This window comes from Vidua macroura, chromosome 6, assembly GCF_024509145.1.
Source record: "Vidua macroura isolate BioBank_ID:100142 chromosome 6, ASM2450914v1, whole genome shotgun sequence".
NCBI lineage: Eukaryota > Metazoa > Chordata > Aves > Passeriformes > Viduidae > Vidua > Vidua macroura.
Window position 1 is genome coordinate 39,246,322 of NC_071576.1, and position 27,730 is coordinate 39,274,051.

Here is a 27,730-nt window from a genome sequence, read left to right on the forward strand (position 1 = left end):
AAAGAGGTGGAATGCAGAGTGTTGTACTCTGCACCCATGGCAGAACTCAAACTGCCAACAGTTCCTAAGTGCAAAAATCCCAGCGTTGACAAACCTGACCTTAAAATATGGGTCATATTGCTTTGTATTGGTATTTAGCCTTGTCTAATTAGGTAATGTACTGAAATATTAATATTTTGCTTTAAAACCTCCTTTAGAGAGTAATACACTTGTTGCATTTATAGCCAGAAAGTGCCATTAGGCCATGAAGTTTGACCTGTATAGCACATCATTAAACTTCACTTAGTAACACCAGTATTGAGCCAAAACACTTTTGTCTGACTGAAAAATAATTTGCATATCTTCCAGAAGGGCATTCAGGTTTGATTAAGTCATGTGAGCCTGAAGGGGCCGAAGGGCCCCTGGGAAAAATAGCAAGAGGAAGCAGTCAGCTGCCGGTGCTGCCAGAGCAATTAGGCTGGCCTGCAGCCCGGTCCCCATGAAGTACTGGGTTTTCATGGGAAGGAGGGCTTCTGCAAACTGCCTGCTCTGCTCTTGGACACCTTCCTCAGGAAGGCTGAGACATGCAGTAGGGTGGCCCTTGTGTACACTCCACACTGCTGCTGCTGAGAGGACAGTTGCTTGTGAAGATAGGAGGGCCAAGTGAGAAGGAAATTGTCCTGACAGGGGAGGAAGGTTGTTTATTGGTAACTTGTGTGTTTTGTTGGAGGTCAGAATTTGCTAAGACTTACTTGATTTTGAACTGAAACATCTCTTCGGGTGCATGTAAAATCAGATTCCTGAGCACACTACTTGCAATCTCAATTTGTGGCAGTCTTTAATAGTGTGATTATCTTCACATAATTTTTTTTTTTTCACTTTATGAAAATTATGGGGTTTTAAGTGTTTCAATCATATGTTAAAGTCAATTCCTTATTCTTGCTTTTGACAAGCTAAGTAAATTATCATCTTGAGCCTCCCTCTGTGAGGCGTGTTTTGTAAGCACACAATCATTCCCGCAGCACTTCTGACTCCTTTTCAATTAAACCATCATTCCAGATTGGTCAAGTGCTGGTAACTGACCCTCTCTACTTGACATTGCTGTGTTTACTCATCTCAGGACCATATTATTCTCCTAATTGCATTTTTCTGAGCATTTCTGGTGACCACCATTTTCACCAGTCTTTGTAGAAACTATTTACGCAGGTGGAGCCCTCTGCATTCTTTGTTTCTGGATCCAGTGTTTCACATATGAAGCTCTAAGCTATGTGTGAGCTGAGGTTTCTCCATGGTACTACTTACTCCTTTTAAATTTTTAATTTCCTCAGTTTGTATATGGCTCACAAATGTTACACTTAATTATTTTTCTCTTCTAGGCCATTAATTGAAAATTTGCTTTAAAATGTAGAACTGAGGAGGTATTCTTGGGGATCCCAAGAGAAGTACATCTCACAAGTAGTTATTCCTCATCCTTATTTTGAGATGTAACAGTTTATGTAGTTAGCTATTGTTTTGAGTAATTCAAAATTTTTAATCACAGAGTTGTTTGTATGAAGGGTAATATCTCAGAAAACCTAACTGGCTTTTGATGCTTTTTTACACCTAGACTTGTGTTCTCTTTGAAAAGATTGCTTAATTCACCAAGAAGCCTTTCTTCATGTTTCATAGCTATAAAATGCAATATTTCCTGTTTGAATATTTTGTTTGGAAGTGCTATCAGGGTGGCCATGGTACAGATGCCCAGGTTATCTCATCTGGTGGCAGTACTTTAAGTGTTATTTTGACCCCATCCTTGCTCTCATCAGTATACTGTGTGCTCTTGTTCGGTAGGCCCTTCACTCAGAGTAAGCCCCAGTCTTAGAATTTTTAAGTGCTGAAGTGACTTCAGCTTTTTTCTAGTCCTGTAAAATTTCCCAGGTGTTTCAGGCTTTGAAAATGACTTCTCAGTAGTGCTGAGAGCTTGTCAGCCAACCCTCTTGAAAATTCTCACAGAAATTATGAACATCTGCTTTTAATTTTTTAATATGTTAAGTACCACTCCACTACTGACATCCTCGCAAATTATCATTGGAATGGAAAATGTTTAGGATTCTGCAGAAAAAGAAGGATGATGTGTATCAGATTAAATACAGCACACACTTTTTCTGAATACTACTTTTTTTCCACCCCCATGTAGCAAAATGTCAAGAGGACTATCATTACTACAGTTTTCTCCTGATATGCATATCATTATCTTTCTCTTTTTTCCCCTATTTTTTTTACCAGCTTTATTTTGTTTCTCTTCCCTGCTTTCTGCAAATTCCTAGCTTCTCAGTATTATTTACTGCTGTCAGATGCTTTTTTTTTTACATTGTTTTATTTATTTTTATACTGCTTAGGAATCTATGAAATATATTTATGCTAATATTAGATGAATTTTACTTGAATCTTCCACTTGAAATATATCAGAAAGGTAGTTAAAATATTGTCAATGTTTGTCAGAGAACTTAATCTTTCCCACTATCTGAATTTCCTCTTGGGTAGGTTGTGTACCTTTTGGAAAGGAATATATCACATAATATGCTGAGTTGGAAGGGACCCGTAAGGATCGTCGAGTCCAAATCCTGGCCCTGTGCAGTATCAGCCCCAAGAGTCACACCATGTGTCCAAACAGCTCTAGAACTCTTGTCAGGCTGGTGCTGTGGCCACTTCCCTGGGAGCCTGTTCCACTGCCCAGCCACCCTCTGGGTGAAGAACCTTTTCCTAATATCCAACTTAAACCTCCCCTGACAAAACTTTAGGGCATTCTCATGGATCCCGTCTCTGGTCACACAGAGAAGAGATCAGTGCCTGCTCCTCCTCTTCTCACAATGAAATGTGTGATACTTCATCCAAGTAAAGTATAATACAAAAATGTGTCAATAAAAATGTTTGGCAGCACTGTGACAATGGAATTGGCATGAAGTATGCAAGAATGGTAAATATTATGAAGAAACAAGGAGAAAAATCTGTAATAGCATAATGCTTCAAAATAGCATTTGCATAATGGAGGAAGGGTTGTTATAATTTATACATACTTGAGGTAGTTTTCTGCACATTCATGATTTTAGCATTTTTTTGACATTTACAATGTTGTATTACTGTCATGTCTTTAAAGGGCTTTTCCTTGAGTTTTTTTGAGATAAACAAAGACTTGGAGTACTGAAATAATTGATGAACACTAACAGCCTTCTTACTCCATATACGGCCATGTATTCCATGTGCTGAACAAATTCCATAGCAGGCGTTTCTTCTTCGTTCATTTTATAACTTGCGCATAAAATCAGGTAACAGCTTGGACAAAGCCTCATTCTATTCTTTGCATGACTTCCAAAGTACCTAAAGGAGTAAACAGGGAAAAATTTCAGTTTCAGATACAGGAATTTGTAACATAAGATGAAAAATTCAGTGCTTAGGCAATGCCATAAAGTTTCAAAAAGGGTTCTTTTCTAATAAATTGATTCATCTCTGTTCATCCTTATTTTATTCTATTGAGTGGAAAGACAGATTTTTTTAAACAGTGAAGATCCAAAAGCAGGTTTTTCAGTTTACTCAAGTTAGAGTGGTTTATTGTAATGATATTTGCCATTTAAAAAGCTGAATAATAAGTCTTCTAAATGATAGAAGCTGACAGCAAAGGCAAAATAAGCCTTATGTTGGCATGTCAGTTCAACTGTGGGTGGATTTTCAGAATTTTGAACTCTTTAGCTATTAATAACCCACTCTCTGCAGAGAAATCTAATCTGGTAATTTCAAAATTAATTATCACACTTTCAACCACCTGATAGTCATGAGTAACTCTTGAAAAAAAAAAATCCACCCAAACCAACAAAGTCCAAAACTTAAAAGGGTATGTACTCTCATTACTAGTGAAGAAAATTGACTTGCCTGGAATACCTTAAGGCAAACATGGCACTTTTGAAGAAGATGCACCTTTCCAAGTCAAATACATAAACGCATAAGAGGGGGTGGAACTGGCTGCACTAATGACTTTTTTGCCCAGAGCAAGGGATGTTCCAGTGTTGTTTAATAAAATGCAGTCTCTGATGCTGCAAAATAGAGGCTCATGCACCACTGCTGAGTGCTAAAGTGACTGGTTAAAGATTCATTTGTCCTTAACCGAATGACCTTAAATTTCTTCACACGGTGGCTACTGGAGGATATAATTGGAGGCACCTGACACTTATTCACTAACTTTAGTTCAAGATTTTACTCTTGTAAGAGATTCTTCAGTAGATAAATTCAGAATGATTTATCCCTTTAATGCTCTAGCTTTAATAACCACAAGCTATTTCCTTAATGATTTAGAATTGTGTGATGCAGGAGATAGTTAAGCTTACTCTCCAGGAGATTAATTTCCTGCTTTTGCACTGGCATTGATTTTTTTTTTTTTTTTTTTTTTTTTTTTTTTTTTTTTTTTTTTTTTTTTGACAGGAATATTATGGATTTCAGTCAGGTTTTCTAATTGCAACTACTGTCATTTATAAAGCATTGTCTATCACTCTCTCTTGTGTGCTTTGGAGGTAAGGATATTTGTGAGGAAGGTGATGCATTGCTTTCAGACAGTGAAGAAAAGAGTTTGCCTGGGAGTCCTGTGGCCAGCTGTGCTGCCAGGTGACTTGCAAGGAAACTGCTTCAACCCAAGGAAGACAACTGAGCCTGTGGCCAGATAAGGACTGTTAGGTTGGAACTGGTGAGAGGAGGAGTAGTTCTTACCTTCCTCTCTGCTGATTTTCTTCCCTTTCTTTTTGGGGGTGCAGTTGGCTGTGTGGTGAAGACAGTACAGAGCTGATCCAAACAAAAAATAACCTTTAAAAAAGAAATTTCCTTTCAGTTTCATTAGTATTTGTCTTGTTTGTAATGAGGCTGTATAGGCAGCTGTGCTGGAATAATGGAGAGGATGGGAATGAAATGTAAGCGAGAATAAGACTTCCCTTTGCAGTAGAAGACCCTGTATAAAATCTATGTTTATATTACAGCTTTGTCTGATGGTGTTATAAAGGGCCTGGTAGGCCAGACCTGCTCTTAACCATTGAACTTCTCTTCCTCAGAAAACAAATTATATATAACTTCAAATCTCTTGTTTACAATTGTAGCATAAACTATCAGCAGCTTGTTGAATTTGTCTTGTCTGGATTTAGCAGCATGTGGAAGGGAGGGAGCCAAAGCACAAAGATGACTTATTTATTGGCTCACATAACATTTTACTGAAAACATCCTGGTTGCAGGTATTTCTAGTGTTTTCCTCAACTTCTCATATAAAAAGTATTATGGATGCGGAACTGACAGATATACAGATATTAAATCCTCTATGGTATAAGTCCTACCATTTTTTCAGTTTGTTGTTCTTCTGTTCATCCCAAAGTTGTCAGAATATTTTCCCTATTTTTGCTAAAAGCCCACTGGTACTACAGCCAATGAAGTAGCTTTATTCTTTTTCTTAACTCTCTGATGTATGTTATAATTTGCTATAGATACAGAAAACAGTTTGAACAAAACTATGCATGTTTTACTCAGACCATAGATGTAATGAATTTGCTTTGACAAGCAGCTTTAATATATCTCTGCCCTTCTCAAACTGTGAAAAAGGCTCTAGGGGAACCAAGAATGTTTGCCAAAACTGCTTAGCCAAATGCCTAAACAAATCCTCCAACCACCCTCATAGTGCTTGAGCACAGCAGACTCGGACTGAGTCAGACTGACAGTATTTCTAGAATAATTCTGTTTCAGATGTTAAAATTAGTGGATGGATAATGAAAGCACCTCTGCTGACTGCAAGTACATTAGAATAACAGAGTAAAACACACCACTGCAGACAGTCAGGAGACTAACATTAATCAAGGTGTTCACCTGTATTTTGTATTGAAGCTTCCCAAAACAAACAAAACCACTGAAAACATTGGTCAGGCTATTACCAGTGGTTCCTTAGTCTTGACAATACCAGCTCAATTCAGAGCTGGTTAGCCTGAGGATTCTTTCTCTTTAGTAAGTAGTGCTATCTCTAGCTCTCATCTTCTGAGCATATCCACTTGTATTAAAGTGCCTTCGTGTATACTTGAAAGCCCTCCTCCAGAATTTGTTGTGCCCTGTGTTTTAACTGAACAGTTTATATTAAAACCATTTCTGCTTTTCTTGCCTATTCTCTTTCCCATCTTCTCTATCCTTCTTTTTCCCTAGTAACTGTAGGGTGAGAAAAGAAACAGTTTTGCATTTCAGTACACTTAATGTAGCCAAGAGGTTTGTTCATTGCTGCTTTGTACTTTCAGGCAAACAAGAAAATTTAGATTAATAGGTTGTTTATTCTTTTGCATGTTCCTCAAATCAAAGGCACTGGATTGCATTATTAAAGCAGTTTTGTGTGGCAGGCTTGGAACTGTCCTCACTGAGCTGTACATGAAGAAAAACTATTGCTTTTCATCCCCCACTCATTATGCAAATTGGCACAGGAACACTGTTAAATGTGGTATCATGTACTATCACTTAAAGACCTTCCTTCTGTACAGCTAATGTTGGGCTCCAATTTCACAGGATGATCTGTCTTGGAACAGACAAGGAAAACCCTAGGAATAGAAACACGTATGTCCTTAAATTTTAAAAATTTAAATACTAACCAGTTTAAACTAACCAATTTAATAAACAGAGGTTTTTTTTTTTCAGAACACTAGTGGCTGTCTGCTTTGCTGTGCTTTTAAATCTCTTCATTGATGATTCAGTTCATTTGTTTCTCATCCATTCAGTTAACAATAATGCTTACCTTAGGCTTGCAGCAATAATCGACCCAGCCAAATTAATGAAGAAAATTTTTAGCATTTATAGTCCAGACCTATAATGGAAGGATCTAACTAGTGTTGGGTAGCTGACTTAAATGCTTGACTCTGTCCTGTGGATGTTCTGTACTGAACAGGCAGTAATGTATCTCTGGGTCTCTGATTACATTAGGCATTAGGTACTCTAATTCCTTTTTCATTCTGTGACAGCAGAATCTCTCCTGACCCAAGGCCTTCTGCTTTCAAAGTCAAATTTTCAAAGTCAAATTATGGGGGACATAATTTAAGAGTAGAGGAAGCAGTTGTGCCTGTCTGAGGTAAATAGGAGGAAACAAGTTTCTTTGCCTTATTGTTCTACTTCAACTCTAGCTAATGTTCAGAGCAAGAAAGCACTGCATTCATCGTCTTATGAAATGGCGAAACTTCTACTGTGTGCAACACACCAGTATGGCCAGGTGCACAGTGGGAAATAAGCAGTTACCAGACTGACTGAACCTCTCACCTTTCCTTGTATAATATCAGGTATTCTTCTTCAGTGTCAGACCTGATGCAGGATGAAGTAATTATGATTTTTCTTATTGTCTGCTGTGTTCCTGATTCTGCAGTCCCTTTTCCTAAATTAGAATCCTCTAGTTGGTGTGACTGAAATGTATGTTCTCTCTGAGATACCAGTGCTAGGTTCTCCAAGTCTCCCTAGAGGAAAGTGTTGAAAGTGAACATTATGTGGGCTTGTTTATAAGGTACACTGTCATCTTCCACCTGAGGATCATGTAGAATTTCTCCAGGCACTTTCTTATTTCACTTTGCTAATTTAGTTTATATTTGTATCACAGATCACTGGGTTTTTCCTGTCAGGTAACAATTTTCTTTCTCCAAGGGATTTCTACCTTTTTCAGGAGTTGAGAATGCCAGTACTTTGTTTTTTAGGGGTTTGTTTGTTTGTTTTCAATCTCTAGAAGAGTGCTGTGGCTTTTCTACCTAAAACATGTGAATGTACTAGTATCTTGTAACTGCTATAGATACTGGGGATAGTATCAATTTTGGTCTTTTTATAAGTTTTCAATTCTCTACATTGTTCATTCATGCCATGTTTTTTATTCCCATCAATGCTTGTAGGCCATGATAGCCAAGTAAAAGAATTACAGATCCCTATTTATAATGTTACATATCAACTGTTAACCTGTTATAAAATGACTAAACATGAATAATTAGACAACTATGTTCTTCTCCTGTGTTTCTAGGCAGGGGAGAAAATGTGACTAGATCCCAAATATTCTATGTGCAGCTATGTGTTTCATCTGTGACAAATATGACAGTCACTGAGCCAAACATTGTCACTTTTCTGAGAAAATTATCAATACTTTTCATCTTTCTGCATAAACATTCTAGATACTATTTTGCCTGCTTAAATTTATTCCCTAATTCAATTTTTTTCCCCTGGTAGCTTTTGGACATTTTTGAATCAGATATGGCTGTTTGGTGATATATCATTGTCATTAATCTTGTGTTGGTGACCAGTAGTATTCACTCTTAGAAATACTAAAATACTGAAAAGAAGAGGAATATGTTATACTTACATTATCTAGTCAAAACTCTTCTGTCCCTATTTCTATTTTGCATCTGAAGGCACATTACTGCAGCAACAAATTCACTCCTGCATCTCCACATATTCCTGCTGTACAAGAGACTTCTAGCAGCTGGGTGGTTCTCTTTTTGTTTCCTAATAGGTACAATAGAAAGTATTTTCAGTGTTTACTTTTAACATCTAGAATAGTTAACATTTTTACTCAGACATTGAAATTAGAATCTAATCTGTCGAGCTCTGAAAGCTTTCAAATCCACACTGTATTCATGGAAAGACTTTGGAGTGATTCAGACAGCAGTTCAAAAAGAAAAGGAACTCAAAGAAAAGCTAATTAAATTTCCAAATAATTCACTGATTTGTTATTTCAAACCTTAACTGCAAAGCAAGTAATGATCATCTTCCTTTTGCTGTGGCAGTGGCTGCAGAACTGTGTGTCCCTCATTCAGCAAAAGTCTGTTCTGGTCACAGCTGTGTATACAAAGCTGCAAGTGAAAATGAGATGTACACATAAAGGCTCTCAGTCTATTTCTCTTTGTAGCACTCATTTGTTTGTTCTTTACCAAACCCCAGAAAACATCCTTCTAAAAGGAAAGCACAAAAGTAAATAGTGAGAAGATTTGTTTTTTCCTTTGATAAACATGTCATGCAAAGTGACTTTCCAAACATATCCCATTTAGTGGAGATCATTTAGAAACCTTGAACTTCATCATTGTTTGTTGCCTACAAGCATGAATCCTAAAGGCCCCTATTCTTCCTGTTTCCAATTCCAGGATCAGTTAAGTCTTGTTTTGGCACATGGACCCATGTTCTCCAGTCCAAAGAGTCACTTCTTTATTTTTCTGATAACTGAGGAACTGTCTCTTGCATTTGTCTGCTGAACATCTCTGAGGATTCTTAGAGATAGGATATTTTTTGCTTTCATTTTGGAACCCCTATGTGTTAATAATTTCATTTAATCTTGAATCTCTTAAGAGCTAGCACTACTAGTTTTGGAGCCCTTAGTACTGCGTGTAGGCAGGGACTTGGCACAGTAAAGCCTGAAACAGATCCAGACAGAAGATAACTCATGTGAAAGGCAACTGAAAGGATGGATGCTACCTTTAAACATGGCATGAAAGTGAGAGGAGGATGAATTAATACATTTGTCTAGAATTCCCTTTTTTACCATCCACTTCACATAAAGTACTACTAAAATACAGCTACATCTGATGCAGTGAATTGAGAGAGTTCTTTTGCCAGAAACACCAGGAAGCAATTTTTTCCCCATCAGGGCAGTATTAAGAAATATTTCTAATTGCAGGGAGCAAATAGGATCTCAGCTTTCAAGCTTTGCTTTGAAAGATGCAGCACATTTCCTTTGAGTCAAGAACACATGCTGAAATACATTATATTTAAGTGCTTCTTGCATCTATATTGCTGTACAATTTGCGCCATCTGATTTTCAGACTTGCTCCATAAGTCTTAACATTGAATGGGAAAAAAGGGGCAGATATTGCAGGAAATAAAAGGAACATGTGTGTTCTAAGTCTTCAATGGCTGGAGATGCTTAAATAGCAGCTTTCATCTCATTCCTCCTCTGAGGGTTTACCCTGCTTGCATTTCCATGATGTTTTCTTGGTGAACAGTCAGGATATTGTTGCATGGCAGATGAAAAAATGTAAGTGAAACCACATAGTACAGTTGTGTTAGAGCAATGTAGCTGAGGCCCCAGCTGCTAGTAAAGGTTAATACAGTGTTACTCACTGTGGATGGCCAACCTCACTGACTGTTGCCATTAACGGGTTAGTCAGCAGTAACTGTGGGTTTTTAACTGTTCCAACTAAGGACAGTCCTACATCTTTTAGAGATGGTGTTTTGTTCCACTTTTTTTTGGTTGTCTTCTCAGTAGCCTGCATCACAGCAGCAATCCATCCAGGATTCTACAGAAAACTGATCATGCTTCCTTTAGGAAAAATCACTTGCATATCATATCTAGTAAAAATCATTTGCTCACTATGCTAAGTTATCATCCCACAACTAATCAGTTAAGTGATATTCCTTTTTATTGTTCCTGCTATAAAGATCTGTACAAAGATCTTGAAGAGCCTGACCTCATTATAAGGCTGAAAAAGATTATACAACTGAATTCTGTTTTCAGCTTTAACAAGCCAGAATTATGGTATGGATTCCTCTCTACACATGTCTTCCAGTAGATGGCCTTTTATTCCCCTCTAGAAAGCCCTGTGCAACAACAAGAAAGTGTCCTTTTCTCTTTCTGAAACAACTTATTCTTTTGTCTAGTTTCTTGCACTTCTCTGATTACCATAATATATGCATAGCATCAGTGTTAGGGCATAATGTTTGAATATTTAGGACCTGAACTTTCTTCCAGCAAAATATTCTTAACTTGTGGTTCATGGTACATGGCCCAAGGAAGTTTGTTTCGCTGTAAAATAGGTGGCATTTAAGTTAAACTTTGACAAAGATGCCATTTATGTCCATAAAAAAAATTCAGAATTAAATGGAAAAGTTTAGAATTTCCTTAAAGAAACATTAAAAAAAAAAAATAAAAAGGATTTGTTTCATTTTTTAGAAATTAATATCTATATTAATTTTTTATTAAATACGTATTTCTCCATGTGAAATACAGTGAAAAATGACATTCTTTCTCTCTCTTTTCAATCTTAAAAAAAAAAAACAACATTATTTTGGACACATAGCTCACTAGAGTGTTGTAAGAGTTAAAATCAAGGGACATTACAGAACCTTAGCCAAAAGCATACCCTTAAAAGGGGCAGTTGGATGCCTTGTTTCAGGTTTCTCATAGTGCATTCATTCTGTTCTGTATTCAGACCAGTTCTGTAGTGGTGGTCATTTACAATCATTAATCTAGCTCATTGATATTGTAATGGGCTCCAAGCATTCTCTGTGAAGCTTACATGCTCCACTGCATTTCCTTCTAAATAACTAATGATGACTTCTTCAGTCTTGTCATTAACCAGATTACCTTTCTCCAGCCAGTTGTCTTATAGGTTTGCTTTGTTTGAAGTTCATTTTCTTTTTAAGTTTCCGCACTCATAAAAGAGACTCAATATTGGTGTGTTTAAGAGCGTTTTTTATGACTGAGCAACACTGCCAAGCATAGGTCCAGATACCATACTTATTTTTATGAACAGAGACTTTAACTGTTGACTCGGAGGTTCCTAAAAACAATGCCCTTTCCTTTCAGACTATTGTTTTAGGCACTATAATTTGGGAAAGAAAATTGGAGAAAACTAGCCCACAGTCTGGGTACTTGGGATTATACTGCATAGCCTGTGTGTAAACCTCTAGTAAATACACCGTGCGGTAAAGTCAAAGAATGGCCAGGCCTGCTGGTGGCTTTCAGTTCTTGGAAGATGCATATTTATGTCAGGTAGTCAAATGGTTCCAGGTGAACACAAGTGCATAGAGAAAGATGTTCTAGATCCTTCAGTGCTTTGTGCATCACAACCAGTTTCTTGAGTTTCAACCGAGTGAGTTGACTACTTTGTATAATTGCATACTGGTGTCACTCTTGGTGGCATGTGGAATTCTCCATTCTTGGCATGCCTGAACTTGTCTCCTTCACAGCTGGGCTCACGATGGATGTGTTTCAGAGAAGCAATATCAGCAGAGTGCCTGCTGTGATAACAGCTCTTGGTGAAGGTGCAGTCAACTGTTCAAAACTTTGCAGTAGATTAGTTAAGAGTTGATGTGGACCAGGGTCAGGAAGACACACAAGACTATCCCTAGTCATGATACAAATTATGCTGAAATTGTCTCTCTTCCATTGGGTGCTTGTAGCAGCTGCACTGTTCTTTGAATGCTTCTTCCAATGAAGTCACTAAAAGAGGAAAGTCCAAAACATTCCTGTTTTATTCATTGTTCTGAGAAAATTGTTGACTGTTGCACCTCATGCTTTTACATGCCACCTTGTACCATATTAACACGTATTTGAAAATACCTGATTCTACCAGAACTGGTTCATTGGAACCTTTCACTGATGTTTCCTGGAAAAGTTGGAAATCAAGGAAATCTTTGATCTTACATTGCTACAGCAATCTTCAGCATTTCCACAGTTCATTGTGTGTCCTTCTTATCCTCTACCTCCTCTTTCTTTTAGGTCAATGTCATAGCTTTCTTCTGCTCCCTGACCCTGTGTGCATGACACTGATGAGCTGTCTGCCAGCTAACTGTATTTCTTGGGGCTCCCAAAGCAGAAAGGAAATACCAAACACTAATTGAAGACTGGCCATATTGTCACTAGTCCTAGTACATATCCGAGGGAGGATGTAAGGTCCTGCATTGAATGAAATACAGCTGCATACCACCTGCCCATTTACTCTGCCCATCTCGTGATGTGCAGCCATGAATTCTTCAGTTGTTTTGAAGATCTCAAGCTTAATGACAACTTGTTTTCTTGAGTAGAGGCTGATCCACATCTTGTCTAAAGATTACTGCTGCTGTTTGAGAGCTTGGGGAAATGTTGATGGTCCCCTTCAGTGAAGTGTTGCCGGCATTCCTGTACTTCACTATTAAGAGTGCTGTGGGTCCTGTTTCAAGTGGTTGAGCAGCCTGCCCCCCAGATGGCCAGAACTTCAACAGAAGTGTTTTCTCCTTATTGTTTACAAGACCAATTAGCTCTGGCATTGGATTGATTATTTTCTACACAAGTGACTGAAAATTTCTCAAAGTGAGGAAAAGTCAGCTGTTGAACAAGATAAAAGCAGGATAAACCACCTATAGCTGGGGAGATCTGCTAGTTATGTCTTTAGTAACATTATAGTGAGAGGAAAAAATCATTTCATAGTGGACACATAAAAAATGTCAAATATTATGGCATTTCAGTTATAAATTACTTTCACTCTGAAATGGTACCTTATTTCTAGTTTTCCTGTCTTAAAAGCCATTTATCTGTCTTGCATTGTTTTGGTCTGGGTTTGCTATGCCTCTGAAACATGATGAGTAGTCATACATTCTCATACTGTAGTCCACAAAATTAGGCCGGTGTCCTTTAGAGAAAGCTAAGTGTCCTTAGAGATCATACTCAATGAGCTGAGCATATCTTTAGGATTATATGTGCTTTGGAATATGCATGGATTTATCTTTGTAAATGTTAAAGAACATTGCATGGAGAAAATAGGGTGTCCATTTAAGTCGCCATCTGGTTCCTGTATTCAACTATGTACTGGAAAATTTAAACCAGACTCTTTTGTTTGTCATCTTCTATCTTCTTTTTCTGCTTCTGGAAATACTGCCAGAACTTGTGGCTGCTTCTCCTTTCTTATTGTTTGCTGTTCTTGCACTTTAGGAACTCTGAATTCTTTAAGCCAAAACTACATTCGAAGTCCCACTCTAGACTTAAAACAAGAAATTAAAGAGTTAACATTGTCTTTAGTCTTGCATTAGGTACAGTGTTTAGGTTCCTAAAGGGAAAAAATCAAACTTCAGTCATGTTTCAGATTTTCTGTGGATTCAGGAATATCACACTTTATCAGTTAAATTCTTTGATTATTGGAATGTTTTTTCTACAACCATGAGAGCTGAAATGTTTCTAATGTCTCTATGTTTCTAATGAAAGTTTGAATTTTTCAGTTTGTGGATGTGCCATGTTAGCCACATAAGCACGCCAAATGATAGCCTTGGACTGTACCTTTGGCACAGCTCATGGTGCCCTGAGTAGCATTCACTCAAAGCTGAAGTAATGCTGCCACATGAAACACTTCATACTAAAGGGTAATTATGGAGCATTTGAAAGAGACTAGAGGATGATTAACATTTGTATAAACAGAAAGAATCTGGATTCTGGGGATAGAATTGGAGTAGTTCTGTATAAATTAATTTTCTGTTTTTGTTAATCTGGTGAGTGGTTTATTGATAAAAGGGCTCAAGATCAAAGTGCAGGAAAACAATCACACCATCTAGAAGATTTGACTCTTATAAAAACCTTTAGTTTGTTCAAAGTAGGGTGCTACAAACTTTGCATAATGGACCCGTTTCTCAGTTCATGAACTGTCTGAGGGCTACCTCAAGACCAAATTACTTCATTCTTCATATCAGTCTGCTTAGCTCTCCACTATATTCGTCCTGAGTCAGACATAGGTTGTTCCAGGCAAATCTCACTAAATCTCTTTCACTCTTTGTTTTTTCACATCATAAACTGGCTCTTTTTACCTGTTGTCAACAGGAGTCACTTAAGTCTGCTGTTTGCAGTCATGCATCTTTTGTAGAGTGCAAAACATCTTGTTTGTGAAGACTGCTCACCTGCAGCAGCTCCCTTCCCTTGTGTCTGGCAGGATTTTGCTCGAATTCTCACAGGTTAGGAGAGGCAATCCAGGGTTCAGCCAATTGCTGAAGGTACCTTTCTATCTGAGCCAAACTGTAGTTATTCTGTGCATTCTTCAGTTACCCTGTCTGCTTTTGCTGTCTTGTCATATCAGACACAAAGGCTTCTGGGGTCCTTTCCTGAGGATCCCATATGGGAGGATGTGAACAATTATCAGTGGAAAGAGTAGGTTTGTGAGTAACCTGAATTCATCTGCCTGCTTGGATAGTAAGGATACCAAAAGTTCTGTCTTAAATGTGTCTGATACCAGAGTGTTGACAAGCCATTACAGCAGGCAGGGTGCAAGTACGTCAGGTAAAGCTAAACCTGCTTTTCATTAGAGGATCACTAATCTTAGGACATTGCCTTGCATACATCTTGGACTTTAAGGATTAAAATGTCTTAAGCAGGGAACTACTTAAGCCTATGTAATAATTTTTCTCTACTGAGGAGGGATGAATCTGCTGTCCTTATCCACCTGCTTCCCTCTTCCCTGCAGCTGGCTGTGCTCTTCCACAGCTTGCTTTGCATGAGCTTTCATCACATATTTCTGAGAGCCAGTGCAATTCACTAGCCCAGGGAAAAAGTTGAATTTTCTCAGCAAGAGGCCTGCTGAGTGGCAGAGCTGGTACAAGGGGTGGTTCAGAGCCATGTGGCCACCATCAAGTGATGGGAAAGGAGAAAGAGTGAGCCTGTCCCTTTCAGCAGGAGTAAAAGTTTAGATTGGCTTAGGTGCATGTTGAACTTCATCAACAAGAAGACAGAATTAATGCATCCAGTTGTTAAAATAAGAAAATACATGCTAGTAATTTATAAAATGTATAAAATATAGAAATAATATATGCTAGTGTATAATGAGATTGAGCCAGACCTTGGTACAAATCCACAGTATTAAAGGCTACTTATGCCCAAGACTCAATGTAAAGATCAGGTTCTTATGTTTATCCATGATATAGATTTTACCATTATCCTCTTTAAAATATTCACTAGAAAATCTTCCTTTAAAAAATAAGTGGTTTTTTTATCTAACCTGGTATCAATCTTTGGCTTTTAGAGCATTTTCCCATTGCTTAGAAGTAACAAGTGGGTCTCTCAGTTTTCTTCTGATTTTCCTACACTCTTTGGACTAAGATTTAATGATTGTAGAAGCTGTCTGTACATTTCAAGAGCAAAATGAATCCTACTGTACATGTCTTAGATGAATATGCTCAGTCCTATTCATGGATTAATTTCCCTAGAATTCTTGCCTTTTTGATTGTTATTAGCAGTAGATATATGGAGGAAATTAGGCCATAGGTATCCTGTGAACAAGGCATGTGCAGGGTTTAGCCTACTAGCCAGATGATACTCATGAAGTTGCAGTATTATCAATACTCATGTTTATGTTCACTTTTTTGTAAAATTGTAGTTCCTGTAGACAGCATGAGAACATGTAGATTTTTATTTGGGGGGCTTTTAGTTTTTTTGTTGTTTTCTACAAAGTTGCAATCCTTCATGGATATAGAGAGAATCCTAAATATGTCGTACTTACACCAGAAGCACTAAAAAACTAAAGGCCAGCAAAGACTATTCCAACTCTTAAAAAAAAAAAAAGAAATTAGGCTGTTCTCTGTTATATTTGCAGGAGACTGATTTACAGTTCTATGCCTTTATGACTCTTGAATGACTTCATGACTGTAGTAGAAAAACAACCTGTGGAAATTGTGTGTCCTACCATAATTCAGAGGGGACAGCTGCATTGCTTAGGGCTCCAGTCTGCTTGGATACTGGTTGTCCATAAAAAAATATGGGCATAGGGAACTTTAATGTATATTCACCAAGGCAGTCCTTGTGTTTCTGGGAAGCTAATAATGTGACATTTTGGGGCAGATTTCATACACCAGCTGCAGTAAATATTCTCCTACTGCTTTGGGCATTTTTATAGCTGTCACAATGTTGTGACAACATTGTAGATAGCTACTTCTTGTGTTGAAAGCAGCCTAGATACGGCAGCAATGACTGCAATTCAGGCTAAGTCCTAAATATTTATTGGCTTCCTGGGTAGATTTTACAGCCTTCACTGAGCTGTAGGCTTCTATGTCTAGGCTATGTCACTATGGAAGATAACTGGTTTTAAGATAATTCAGGTGTGTCTGCACTTCACGCACAACACTGACAGCAGCATTAACACATCATTTAGTATTCCTGGAGTTTGCATCACTCCAGGTTGTGTGCCATCTGTTAGCCACATTCAGAAACAGCTTTAATATGTGCTTTAAAAGCCAGGGAAGTACAAAGCAGCTGCCTCCATGTTTCTCAAGGTAGGCCATTTTTATCCAGAAAATGGTACCTTCTTAGACTGTATCACATGGACAAAATTCTTTCTCCTCTGTATCTCTGAAACATGAGAAACGGTCTGCCTCAGGCACTAAAAGACAATAAACTAGTCACAGGAGAATCCAATCTGTACGAAAGGGTTAGGAATTTGCTAGTGGCATGGTCTCAGTAGCAGTACAAGCTAGGCAAGAATTTGAGGTCTAGTAGAGCAGAAATTATGCTGAATGGTCAAAGTACTTCCTGTTAAGCTCCTTCTTAGTGAGGTGTTGTTTTAAAATGAGTTTGGAATTTGTTATTACCTCTTTTTTAGTAGAAGAATGAAGTGTTAGTTCAGCTGTAAATGAACATGATTAACATGGAGACTGCAATCTCCATCCTTAAGCATATGGTTATGAGCAAGTTTGTTCCACTGCAAGGGCACGGTAGAGTGTGTGTATCTCACTGCCCTGTGCTGTGGGGTCAGATTTAAACACTCCATGATTTGCTTCATTTGTTACTGGAACTTGAGATGCAGTAATTTGTGGTAGCAACCAAAGTGGCAGTTGTGGATTCTAGTTTTCACTCACTCTGACTGTACCTTCCTTCTTTTCTTTCTTTCTTCATCATGCAACATTGAGCTCTATTTACTCAGCTGTGGCCTGGAGACAGGAAGGAGCAACGTGGTCATGCACCAAAACTGCCCTTGTTTATTCCCAGCAGCTCTTGGCAGACAATGTGGTACATGGGCAAATGTAATTTTCTGCATGGTCTTCACTGACCTTGGTGTAGGGGATAGGAAAACAGTGATCACAGCAAACTGAAGACACCTCCTTAGGTCTGTGGTGATCCCACTTCCTGTATAAAAGGTACCCAACTATAGTCTGAAAAATTGGTATGATTTGTTGTTCAGGCGCCTGGGGTGTCTACAGGCTGAGTTGTGTTATAGCCTAAAAAAGTCTGCCTGTGTACTTCACTGAATAATTTGGTGCCATTTCTCCAGGCATTAGAAACAAAGTGTTTCTTTGGAGCAGGAACTTCTCTGCACCACTTCAACTTTATGGGCAGTTCCTAGTCTAAATTGACCATTTGCCCAAAGATTGAAACTGTAATTAATTCCACTTTTATTGACAACAAACTTCATTCTCTAATGTTCTGGTTTGGAGAGGATTTCTGCCACCCTTCCCCAAATTCCTTCTGAGCAGACTTCTGCTTTTACTCTATATTGTTTTGTTTTATGGTAGAGGAGTAAGGATGATGCTGTGATTTGGTAAGAAGAGAGAGAAAAAAAAGACAGCATGAATTATTATAAGTTTTTGGAATATGTTATTTCTGACAAATGAGAGATCTCTATTTATGCCTCAAAACTAATGCTCTCTTAGGGCCTAGTTACCTTCTCAAGCTGCTTTTGTCTATTAATCAGACAGGGACTGAGAAAAAAGCGCAACTTTCTTTGGAAACCTCGTCCTTAAAAAAAAAAAAAAACAGCAAAACAAAAAAAAGCCTCAACCTCCTTCACCTTCAGGGAGAAAAGAGACTAAAACCCAAAATTATTGAAAAAGGCCTTAGCTGATTAAAGCAGGCAGATTATCCTCTTAGAGCCTGTCTGTTCTGAGTGCATGAAGGATGCTTTGTATGCTGCCGGACACCACACTGTGGAAATCTAAAGGGGATCAAAGCATAGGAACTGATATAACTAGACTAAGTAGGGAAAGAAGTAGAGGGTAAGGTAAAGAGATTTAACTTTAGATAAATATAGTTATCTGTTAAGTAGATTGAATAAGATACAGTATGAAGAAAGGGTTATTATAATGGTCTGTTGACAAATGAAAGAAAAAATAATAACAAGCAAGAGGTGTAAGGATGCACAAATAGGAATTTTAATTTAAGCAAATAAAAAATGGAAATTGAGTATTGCATAAAGTTTCCAATTGGTGTGATTCCTTCAGACCAACATCTAGACTTTTTAGCAAAGATCAGAAATCTATTGACCAGCATTATTCAAAGCTAGATTTAGAAATCCTTGAAGAGTAAGAGGTCCATACTATCCTATTCACTTATGAGAAAGCGTCTGTTTCAACAAGAGCTTTTATATGCCCAGGTTCTTTGTTTTCATGTAACCTGCTTCCTGTGCTGGGCTGTGGAAAATCACAGAATCACAGAATGGGTCACTGATCACAGTGGGTCATTTGGTCCGACCTTGCTGCTTGAGTAAGTTCATCCCGGGGCACATGACACAGGATTGCATCCAGATGGTTCTTGAGTATCTCCAGTGAGAGAGACTCCACAACCTTGTTGGACAACCTAGTGCATGGTCACTCCCACAGGAAAGAAGTTCTTCCTCGTATCCATGTGGAAATTCCTGTGCATCTGTTTCCGCCTATTGCTTCTTGTGCTACTGCTTGGCACCTTCAAAAAGAGCCTGGCTCCATCCTCCTGACACCCTCCCTTCAGATACTGATATACATTGATGAGGTTCCCTCTCAGTTGTCTCTTCTCAAGGTGAGCAGGCCGAAGTCACTCAGCCTGTGCTTGTAAGAGAGATTCTGCAGACCCTTAATAACCTTCGTAACCCTCCACTGGACCTGGTCGAGGAGGTCCATGTCTCTCTTGTCCTGAAGATCTCAGAACTGCACACAGTGCTCCTCATGTGGCTTCACCAGGGCTGAGTAGAGGGGCAGGATCACCTCCCTGGACCTGCTGACAATGCTCTTCCTAGTACACCCGAGGATACCATTGGCCTTCTTGGCCACAAGGGCACTGCTGGCTCAGGGACAGCTTGTTATCCATCAGGACCCCCAGGTCCTTCTCCAAAGAGTTGCTTTCCAGCAGGTCAGCCCTCAGCCTGGACTGGTGCATGGGGTTGTTCTTTCCCAGGGGCAGGACCCTACACTTGCCTTTCAAAATTTTCAGTTGGTTCCTCTCTGCCCATCTCTTCAACCTGTTGAGGTCTTTCTGAATGGCAGCCCAGGTAGCCAAGAGGGCCAATGGCATCCTGGCCTGTATCAGCAATAGTGTGACCAGCAGGACCAGGACAGTAATTGTTCCCCTGTACTCAGCACTGGTGAGGCCACACTTTGAACCCTGCATCCAGTTTTGGGCCTCTCACTGCAAGAAAGCCATTGAGGTGCTGGAGCATGTCCAGAGAGGGGCAATGGAGCTGGTGAAGGGTCTGGAGCACAAGTCTTAGGAGAAATAGCTGAGGGTGCTGGTGTTGTTCAGCCTGGAGAAAAGGAGGCTCAGGGGAAACCTTACTGCTCTCTACATTTACCCGAAAAGAGGTTGTAGAGAGATGGGGGGTCAGTCTCTCCTTCCAAGTTACGAGGTTAGAGAAAATGGCCTCCAGTTGCACCAGGGAAAGTTTAGATTGGATATTAGGAAAAATTTCTTCCCTGAAAGTGTGGTCAAGCACTGGAATGCCTTCCCCCACTCCCCTTCCCTCTCAGGGAAGTGATGGAATCACCATCCTTGGAAGTGTTCAAAAAACATGTAGATGTGATGCTTAGGGATATGGTTCAGTGGTGGATTTGGCAGTGTTGGTTAATGATTGGACCTTGCTGATTCTGTGATTCTAAGTTGTGGCTGTCATCTGAAACAAAGTTAATTATTTGGGTAAGAGTCTAATGAAGACTAACGTGTTTGTGGCAAAAGAACTTATGCTCTGTACCTCAGTCCCACTGCCAGTGCCCTTGAGATCCCCTCCTGACTACTGCTTGGCTCTATTTCCACCGCTGGCTCTTTCTTCCATACTTTGCATTCTTCTGTATATAGAAGTACTGCAAAATTGCTGCTGTTCAGCTAGTCCTCTTCTTAACTCCAGTCCACAGCCTTTTGGACTGTGAACATACAATCATGTAAGGCTTTTTGACATCAGGATGTTTCCACTCCCTTGGGATCCTATAAACTTCCCTAAGAGTCACCTCTTTTAGACTCCTTCTGCTGAGCCACAGAGTTCCTTCTTGACCAGTCTTCCACAAAGCTGCTCTCTAAAACATGAATAACTTGATTGGTTTTCTTGTGTTTTTTGGATCTTAGTTCTGTGCTTCCTATAATACAGTGACCAGATTTGTACACATTATTCCAAAAGAGACCATCCAGCTGCCTTACTGAATGCCAAAGTAATAACGTCTGTGGTTTATACTCTGTAGCCTTCCATACACAACCCAAAAACCTTGTTTGCCTTTGTTACTGCTGCCAGATGTTCTGTGGATAATTTTCAAGTGTATTGTAGGGAATGTCACCATGCCAGTGAATTTCAGCAAATTTAAGCAACTTTGAAATGATTCCTTTTTCCACATGGTTATATTCAAGTCAAACCAAACTGTGTTCTCACTTGAAACTGCCCTGTTTTGGTTACCTCTTTTTCACACTGAATCACTCACTACCTATTACCAGTTTCTCTGCAGGAGCCTGTTTCTCTGCAGAGACCCCCTTCATCAGGCCTCTTTCAGATGGTGCTGGAAACTCCATCTACAGAGCCCAGCTCTGAAAGTCTAGGGAACAGTTATATTGTCTTTAATACTCAGACTACTTGAATTGGGAGTAAAGGGAATAGGAGGCTTTTTTCCTAGAGGGGAAGCAAGGGGAGGGAACAGCCTATAAAAGAATTACAATGTTCTCACCTCTCTTTTCCTGCAGATTTGCTGACAACACAGGAATACCACTGCCTGCTGCAGTTGCTCTGCCCTGACTTCCCAATGGAACTCACTCAGAAAGCAGCAAGGTGAGTCCTCATTCTCTCTTTAAAGGCAAGAATAGTCCCACATGCATGGACTTAGGCACTAGACCTGTGGGTAAAAGTAGGAACAGGGACCTTCAGCTTTTAAGGTTTTGGGGAAGAGACACCATCTTTTGAGGTTAACAACAGGGTGTTTCTCTAGCAGTGTGAAACAGTATATATTTAAGATATACAAAGACTGAAATATCAATGCAGAATGCTGCTGTTGGCTCTATGTTCAGATGAGTTGCCTTTAAAAGAATGTTAGCCAATATGTTTTTAACTGACAAGTTTTTTAAACTTGATTTCAAATAGTGTTTACCATTCTAAACATTCCCCCTTGCCCCAGCTTCTATGGTTGATCACATTTAAACACACTAACCTCTGAAAGATTGCCAGTGTTTTAAAATATGTTTGGTAAGAACATGGCAGCTAATCTGTTTGAAATTTTATTTTAATCTAGACAAGGCAAAAAGCTGATAGTTGGCTCAGGGCATTGATAATGTGATATGGAGTATTTTACTGATGGTGCTTGCTGATTCCAGTCCAGCCCAGGCAGCTGATTATTAACTATCTGATATGGAAAATGTAATAAGTACGCACATCTGTTCAGTTGCTTGTCCCCCAGTGCCAGACTAAGAAAGAACGCTAGCCCTGTAGCAGAGATATATCTGCCACTTCCTTTCATGGAGGTACACAAGCACCAGCCCTGTGTGCTGCTGTGTATTTCATAGGGCTCCAGCTGAACTGAGCAGGAATTTGTGATGGTGCATGCAATAAAGGAGACTTCAGCATATCTACACATGTTGTGATGTTTGTGTCAAAGAATTTAGTCCACAAGGCTGCTGTAAACTAGAGGCCCCATTCAGGGGCCTGCTGCACTGTTGTGCACGTGTCATAGAGACAGACAAGCTGGCTTTGGGAGCAGGTGTTGGAGAGATAAGAGATCTCTGTCAGAGGCACAGAGACTCAGGTGGGGGTGACCTCACTCCTACTTTTGTCTGGCTAGAGATTTACTTGCACATTGCTAGCTCTGTAACAAGCTAATCTAATTGAACAATTTTAATAAAACTTGTCATATTTCTAAACCATTTTCCCTTTGCTTACAACTGTTGCTCACTCTCTTGTCCTTTTTCTGGTCTATACTTCCCACTGTCCTCCTTGGTTTCTGCCTGTTAGAAGGGTGAGCTCTGCAGACTTTCTTACAGCACCAGTTGACCTAGTCTTTGCAAAACATGAGTATCACATGCAAACCTAGAGACATTGTTCCTTCTTCAGTCTGCACGCCCCCAACAGTTTTGTTGATAATTTTCTTAGGAAAATAATTAAATAAAGTAGCAGCGGGAGTAGCCACAACATTCGGTGACAGAGGCAGGACCTGCATTGGTACTGCTGGGAAGAGGGCAGTCACAGCTGTAGCCTTAGTGCTGCATGACTGAGATGATCTCACAGCATGGTGCAGTCCACTCATGCAGGAGCTGTTGCTATGCTCTGATAACAAACAATAGCTAAGATCAGAATATGTTTGAACATTAGAACAGAGGCTACAACAATATAGGTTTTATTCATGTGACATCAGAGAGCTCTATTTTCCTGTTCCTGGTGCAGAAGTCATATCCAAAAAATGAACTAGGATATCTGTGTCTGTGAGATTTCTTGGATTTTTTTTTTCAAATGGTTATAGCCATTAGCAGATTAAAGACTTTAATCTACAGAGATACCTTTGATCTTCAGAGACACCTTTTGGCTTTCTGAATCTTGAAACTGTAGGACAGAAAATGAAGGATTTTTTTTCTGGTTTGATTTTAGCCATGATTTTAAGATCTGTACCTGAGCACTGATTTTTCTATTGTAAGAGAAACACAAGGAACTCACTGCCCACATTTGAGTAGTGACAGCCCCATAGTTCACAGCTCCTATGCTGTTTTATTTGGTGTGTGAGCTCATGTTGCACTGAGCAGTACTAATGGAACTGGGGCTTGCAATTCAGTACTCGTGTTGTTAAAAGATTGCCTAAGAGTGCAGACTGTTTTGTATGTTTTGCTTATTTTTGCCTCCATGTCTCAGTAAATAAACCAAGTCTCTGAAAACTCATTTGAGCCAGCCTGGCTTTAAGACAGATTGTGTCTTTAATGGTAGCAGAAAATGGTAAAAGTCCTTGCAACTTGCCTGGTCTAGAGTTTGTCCTGGGAACATCCTGTCTAGTCTGGATTTCTGAGATTTTAACCACAATCAGGAGACCATAAAATTTCCCCATTGGCACAATAGTAAGGCTTTCCTGCCAACCAAACCCACTTGAACCCTGAAAAACCACTATACCCTCTACCAGAATGCATCAAGTGTAGACATTTTTCTTCAGTCCTTTCCAAAGTTCCTCCTTGATTTTCATTATTCACTGAGTGCCAACTACCAACTTTTTAAATACATCTGTGGCCTCAGGATTTAAAGTCTAATTTGGACAAGAAAAAAAAAAATTCCCTTGAAATATGAGATACCTGATGAACTCTTTTGAGTTGTAGTTCATACTTTCAGATTTTGTCCTCAACTTTGGTCCTGCTGTCTAGGTTACAGTCCATAGATAGGTTTTTCTTGCCAGATATTTCAAGGAAGAGGTGCAGATATGTTGCATATGATGCTCTCTCAGCTTCCTTGAGTTAGCTGGCTATGTGGGGGAATTGCCAGCTGCAGTCAATCTCCTCATAAATGATTGTATTCGATTTAAAGACTTCTCAACATTTCCGGCGTGCAAACCCCTGGGCCAAGCGGAGTCAGTAACCCAGCACCAGAGTGCACCTGCTTCTATTTAGATGCTCCTCTGTCACATATGTGCTGTACCGGCTTCCTCAGAGGCTCCTTGCTGTCTTTAACAGCAAAAACTGTCCAGCAAATTCTCATACTGCTGTGTAGTTTCTCATGCTCTCCTCTAAGTAAAGAGGCTGGAACTTAGTGCTGTAGAGCACTGCCATTGACCAAAGTTTTAGATTTAACAATTGAAATGGGTTTCTTGTTAGGAAGGTGATGTAATATTTTCTCTCTGCATAACAAATATGTAAAGCCACTCTCCACTGTTGTTTTCCTGCATCTTTGAGAAGAAAGCTTTGGTGCTTTGAAGGTATCAGGGAGACAGACCATCATTTCAAAAGAGGGAGTGCAGCTCATCAGTGATGTGGCCAATTGCATTTCCAGTGCTTAAATAGTGGTTGGAAATGCCAGTGGCTAAGCAGTTTTGCCTGAGAGATGAAGATACTCTGCCTGCCAGCTTCAGAGCCATTTCCTTGATGTGGCCACTGACAATCTCAGTAACATGCTTATTAGTGAGAATTAAGAACTGAAGCTACTGCTTCTTTAGACAGGAGGAGAGGAGGCTTCTGGAATGTAATAAATAAATCAGAAGCACTTTGACATCTTCAAAGGGTTTTGTTTTAAATACTGGCTTTTCTCCTGGGGACCCTCTTAGCCCCAGTCTTTCTTCTTTGAGATAATTAATTCAAGCTGCTCTACATGTTTGATTTTGCCACAGTGAACAGAACTGGTCTGAGTGGCAGGGAAGTCTTGCAAGATCCTATGTTCTTCTAGGTCAGCCTCCCACACAGCTCCCTGGAGTCTTTTACATGAGACAGAACAGTGTTTCTCCAGCAATGTGTTTAGACAATTGATGCTGCAGGAGTTGGTGTGCAGATTGCATCTGGCCCTGTGTTCAAAAGGGTCCTATTGGATGACCCATACTTTGGCTGTAATGAACTGACAATCCTCATATGGCACAGTATGCCAGATGCTGACTGTACAGGTTCAGTAGACCTAGATGCAGTTGAAAAGAAATACCAGTTGCCTTTCTTTAGCATTGCCTTAATACTCCAGGTTTTTCCCCATCATTTTGGAGTATTCTGTTTTACAGTCTAAGCTGTCATTGATTAGATGAATTTGATTTTCCCCACTTCAAAGACTGACCTTTTTATCCTTAGGTAGTGGTGGCAGTGACCAGAGTATTGTTTCTATTTTAATTTTTGCCCTGAAATCCACAGTTTTTTTCCCCTTAAAGGAAGAGCTGGACTTTGCTATCACTTACATTTCATGTTTATGGCCTGTGGCTGGTATTTTCCATATTCAAGAAATGTGCTTCAAAATAGGGATGCATGTAGCTCCCTACATGCACCTACAACTTAGCAGGGACGAAGAATACTGTCCCTGGCCCAGGAAGTCTTCAGTTGCCATGAAATTTGACTTGATAGTCAAATAATAAACCTAATATGAAAAGAGACTGATTATTTTATCAGGAAGGGAGGATAGGATGTTCACAAAGTGCAGTTAGGAAGCTGAATGTTGGTGCAGTGTTATTTCCTCTGTAGTCAAGTAGCGTTTGTTTGAGTATAGGTGGTGAATTGCAACTGTTGTGACCTTTATGAATCTGAAATATGCCCCAGTTTGATGAAGTCTGATATACAGAGGAATAGCATGAGTCTCAGTCTGCTTACACCAGTTTACTACTTGTGTAACTGTCCTGTCTGTAGTCACATTTAGTCAGAAGTTGGACTTTGATGATCCTTGTTATCCTTTCCAACTCAGGATATTCTACAATTCTGTATAACCATGTGAACCAACCTTGCAGTTTTTGTACCAGTGTTTGTTCCATCATGTCCACCAGGCTTTGAATGTCTCACTGCTGTGTTCACACTGTAGCTGAAGTGTGTGATTGACATTCAGAATCTTCTCCTTGCTTCAGGTTCTTAAGCTGTCTTCAGCTGATATTAGGGCATCCACATCCATGCAGCAATGGGTGTTCCCATTTCTCTCTCCTAACTTCTTATATTGGGCCACTAGCAATCCTCAGTTGTGCATAGTTCCCTGCCTGCACTTTCTCAGGGTCTGAGGTTCCTGGTTACAGACTTCAGTTTTTTTGTAGATGCTAAACTGTTTCTCTCATCTTGTCATAGGATTGTGCTGATGGATGATGCAGTGGATTGCCTGATGTCTTTTTCTGATTTCCTCTTTGCTTTCCAGATCCAGTTCTACTACTCAGGTAAATTCTGGGAAGCTGTTGACTTCTCCCATTTGTAGCATTACAACTTTACAGCTTCCCAATCTTTGGACTTTTTGAAACTTGAAAGGATATGGTTTTTTCACAGAAAATATATAGCTAATGGACTCTACTGATGAAAAGCATCACAGATGTCAAGAGATTAGGAGACTTAATGAGGAGATTCCAAATTGTTGTGAATAACGACACACCCACAACTGCTATGTCTGATGAATTTATTTGTCTTGGCCTTGAGACATGAATTTCCAGCTTTATCTAGACTATGTTAACAGCTAACAATTAGCTTTTACTAGGAATATTTTCCCCTTTCTTTAAGGAAACTATTAAATCCTGCTGGATATAGCATAGGCAAAGCCCACCAGCTGGTGCCTTTAAAGGAAAAGCAGCTGGACAAATTGATATAATTCTTCCCCTTAATATTTGCTCAACTATGAGCTGGTTTCAGCTCAGAGAGTTTCTGAACTGGGTATAATTCCCATGGGTTTAGGAACCCTCAGTGGACTCCATTCCCAGGAACTTCTCTAGCCTCCCCTTGAAATCACAAAAAATTGTAACCTCCACACCTTTTGACGAAGAATTGCACAGGTTTGGCACCTGTCCTGTGAAGATCCATCTCTTTTGTTTCGTTTGAGACCCCCTAGTTGGAAAGCAAAAGGAACAGATAATCCATATGAACAGTCTTCATATTGTTGGTCATTTATTGTATTCTATCCCACTTCCTCAGTCTGCGTTTTAACTAGATAGGATATTTCTGAAACTCTTGGCAGGAAAAGTACAAATCAAGTAATATTGGTTTGGGTGTGGGTGTTTCCTCATGCTCACCACACATATACATCTGCAAAATCCTCAGGTATTTTTAAACTTCAGGAGACAAGGTGGAGAAACTTGGATGAGCATTCAGGTGCTTGTCCTCTACAGGGAGACCGCTTTAAAATACATCGTCCTGTAACCCTAGCCCCTCTAAATTGTGATTGAGGAATGAGAATCTCATTCAGGACAAAAAGAGGGTGAA

The 27,730-nt window shown here is 39.4% G+C and overlaps 1 protein-coding gene and 1 long non-coding RNA gene across 4 annotated transcripts in view; one reads left to right on the forward strand and one right to left on the reverse strand.

The window, feature by feature from the left end:
• CSTPP1 (centriolar satellite-associated tubulin polyglutamylase complex regulator 1) overlaps positions 1-27,730 on the forward strand; it is a 78,866-nt gene that overhangs the window by 42,637 nt on the left and 8,499 nt on the right. For all 3 annotated transcript variants that reach the window (XM_053979636.1, XM_053979637.1, XM_053979638.1), the window contains 2 exons: positions 21,605-21,689; positions 26,615-26,700. In XM_053979636.1, the coding sequence (XP_053835611.1) occupies positions 21,605-21,689; positions 26,615-26,700 (171 nt within the window). The remainder of the gene's footprint in view (positions 1-21,604; positions 21,690-26,614; positions 26,701-27,730) is intronic.
• Positions 3,203-8,825, reverse strand: LOC128808481 (uncharacterized). Its single transcript, XR_008437473.1, has 4 exons — positions 8,720-8,825; positions 8,342-8,484; positions 4,714-4,806; positions 3,203-3,336 (listed from the first exon to the last, which is right to left on the reverse strand). It is a non-coding gene; the product is annotated as an uncharacterized LOC128808481 (long non-coding RNA).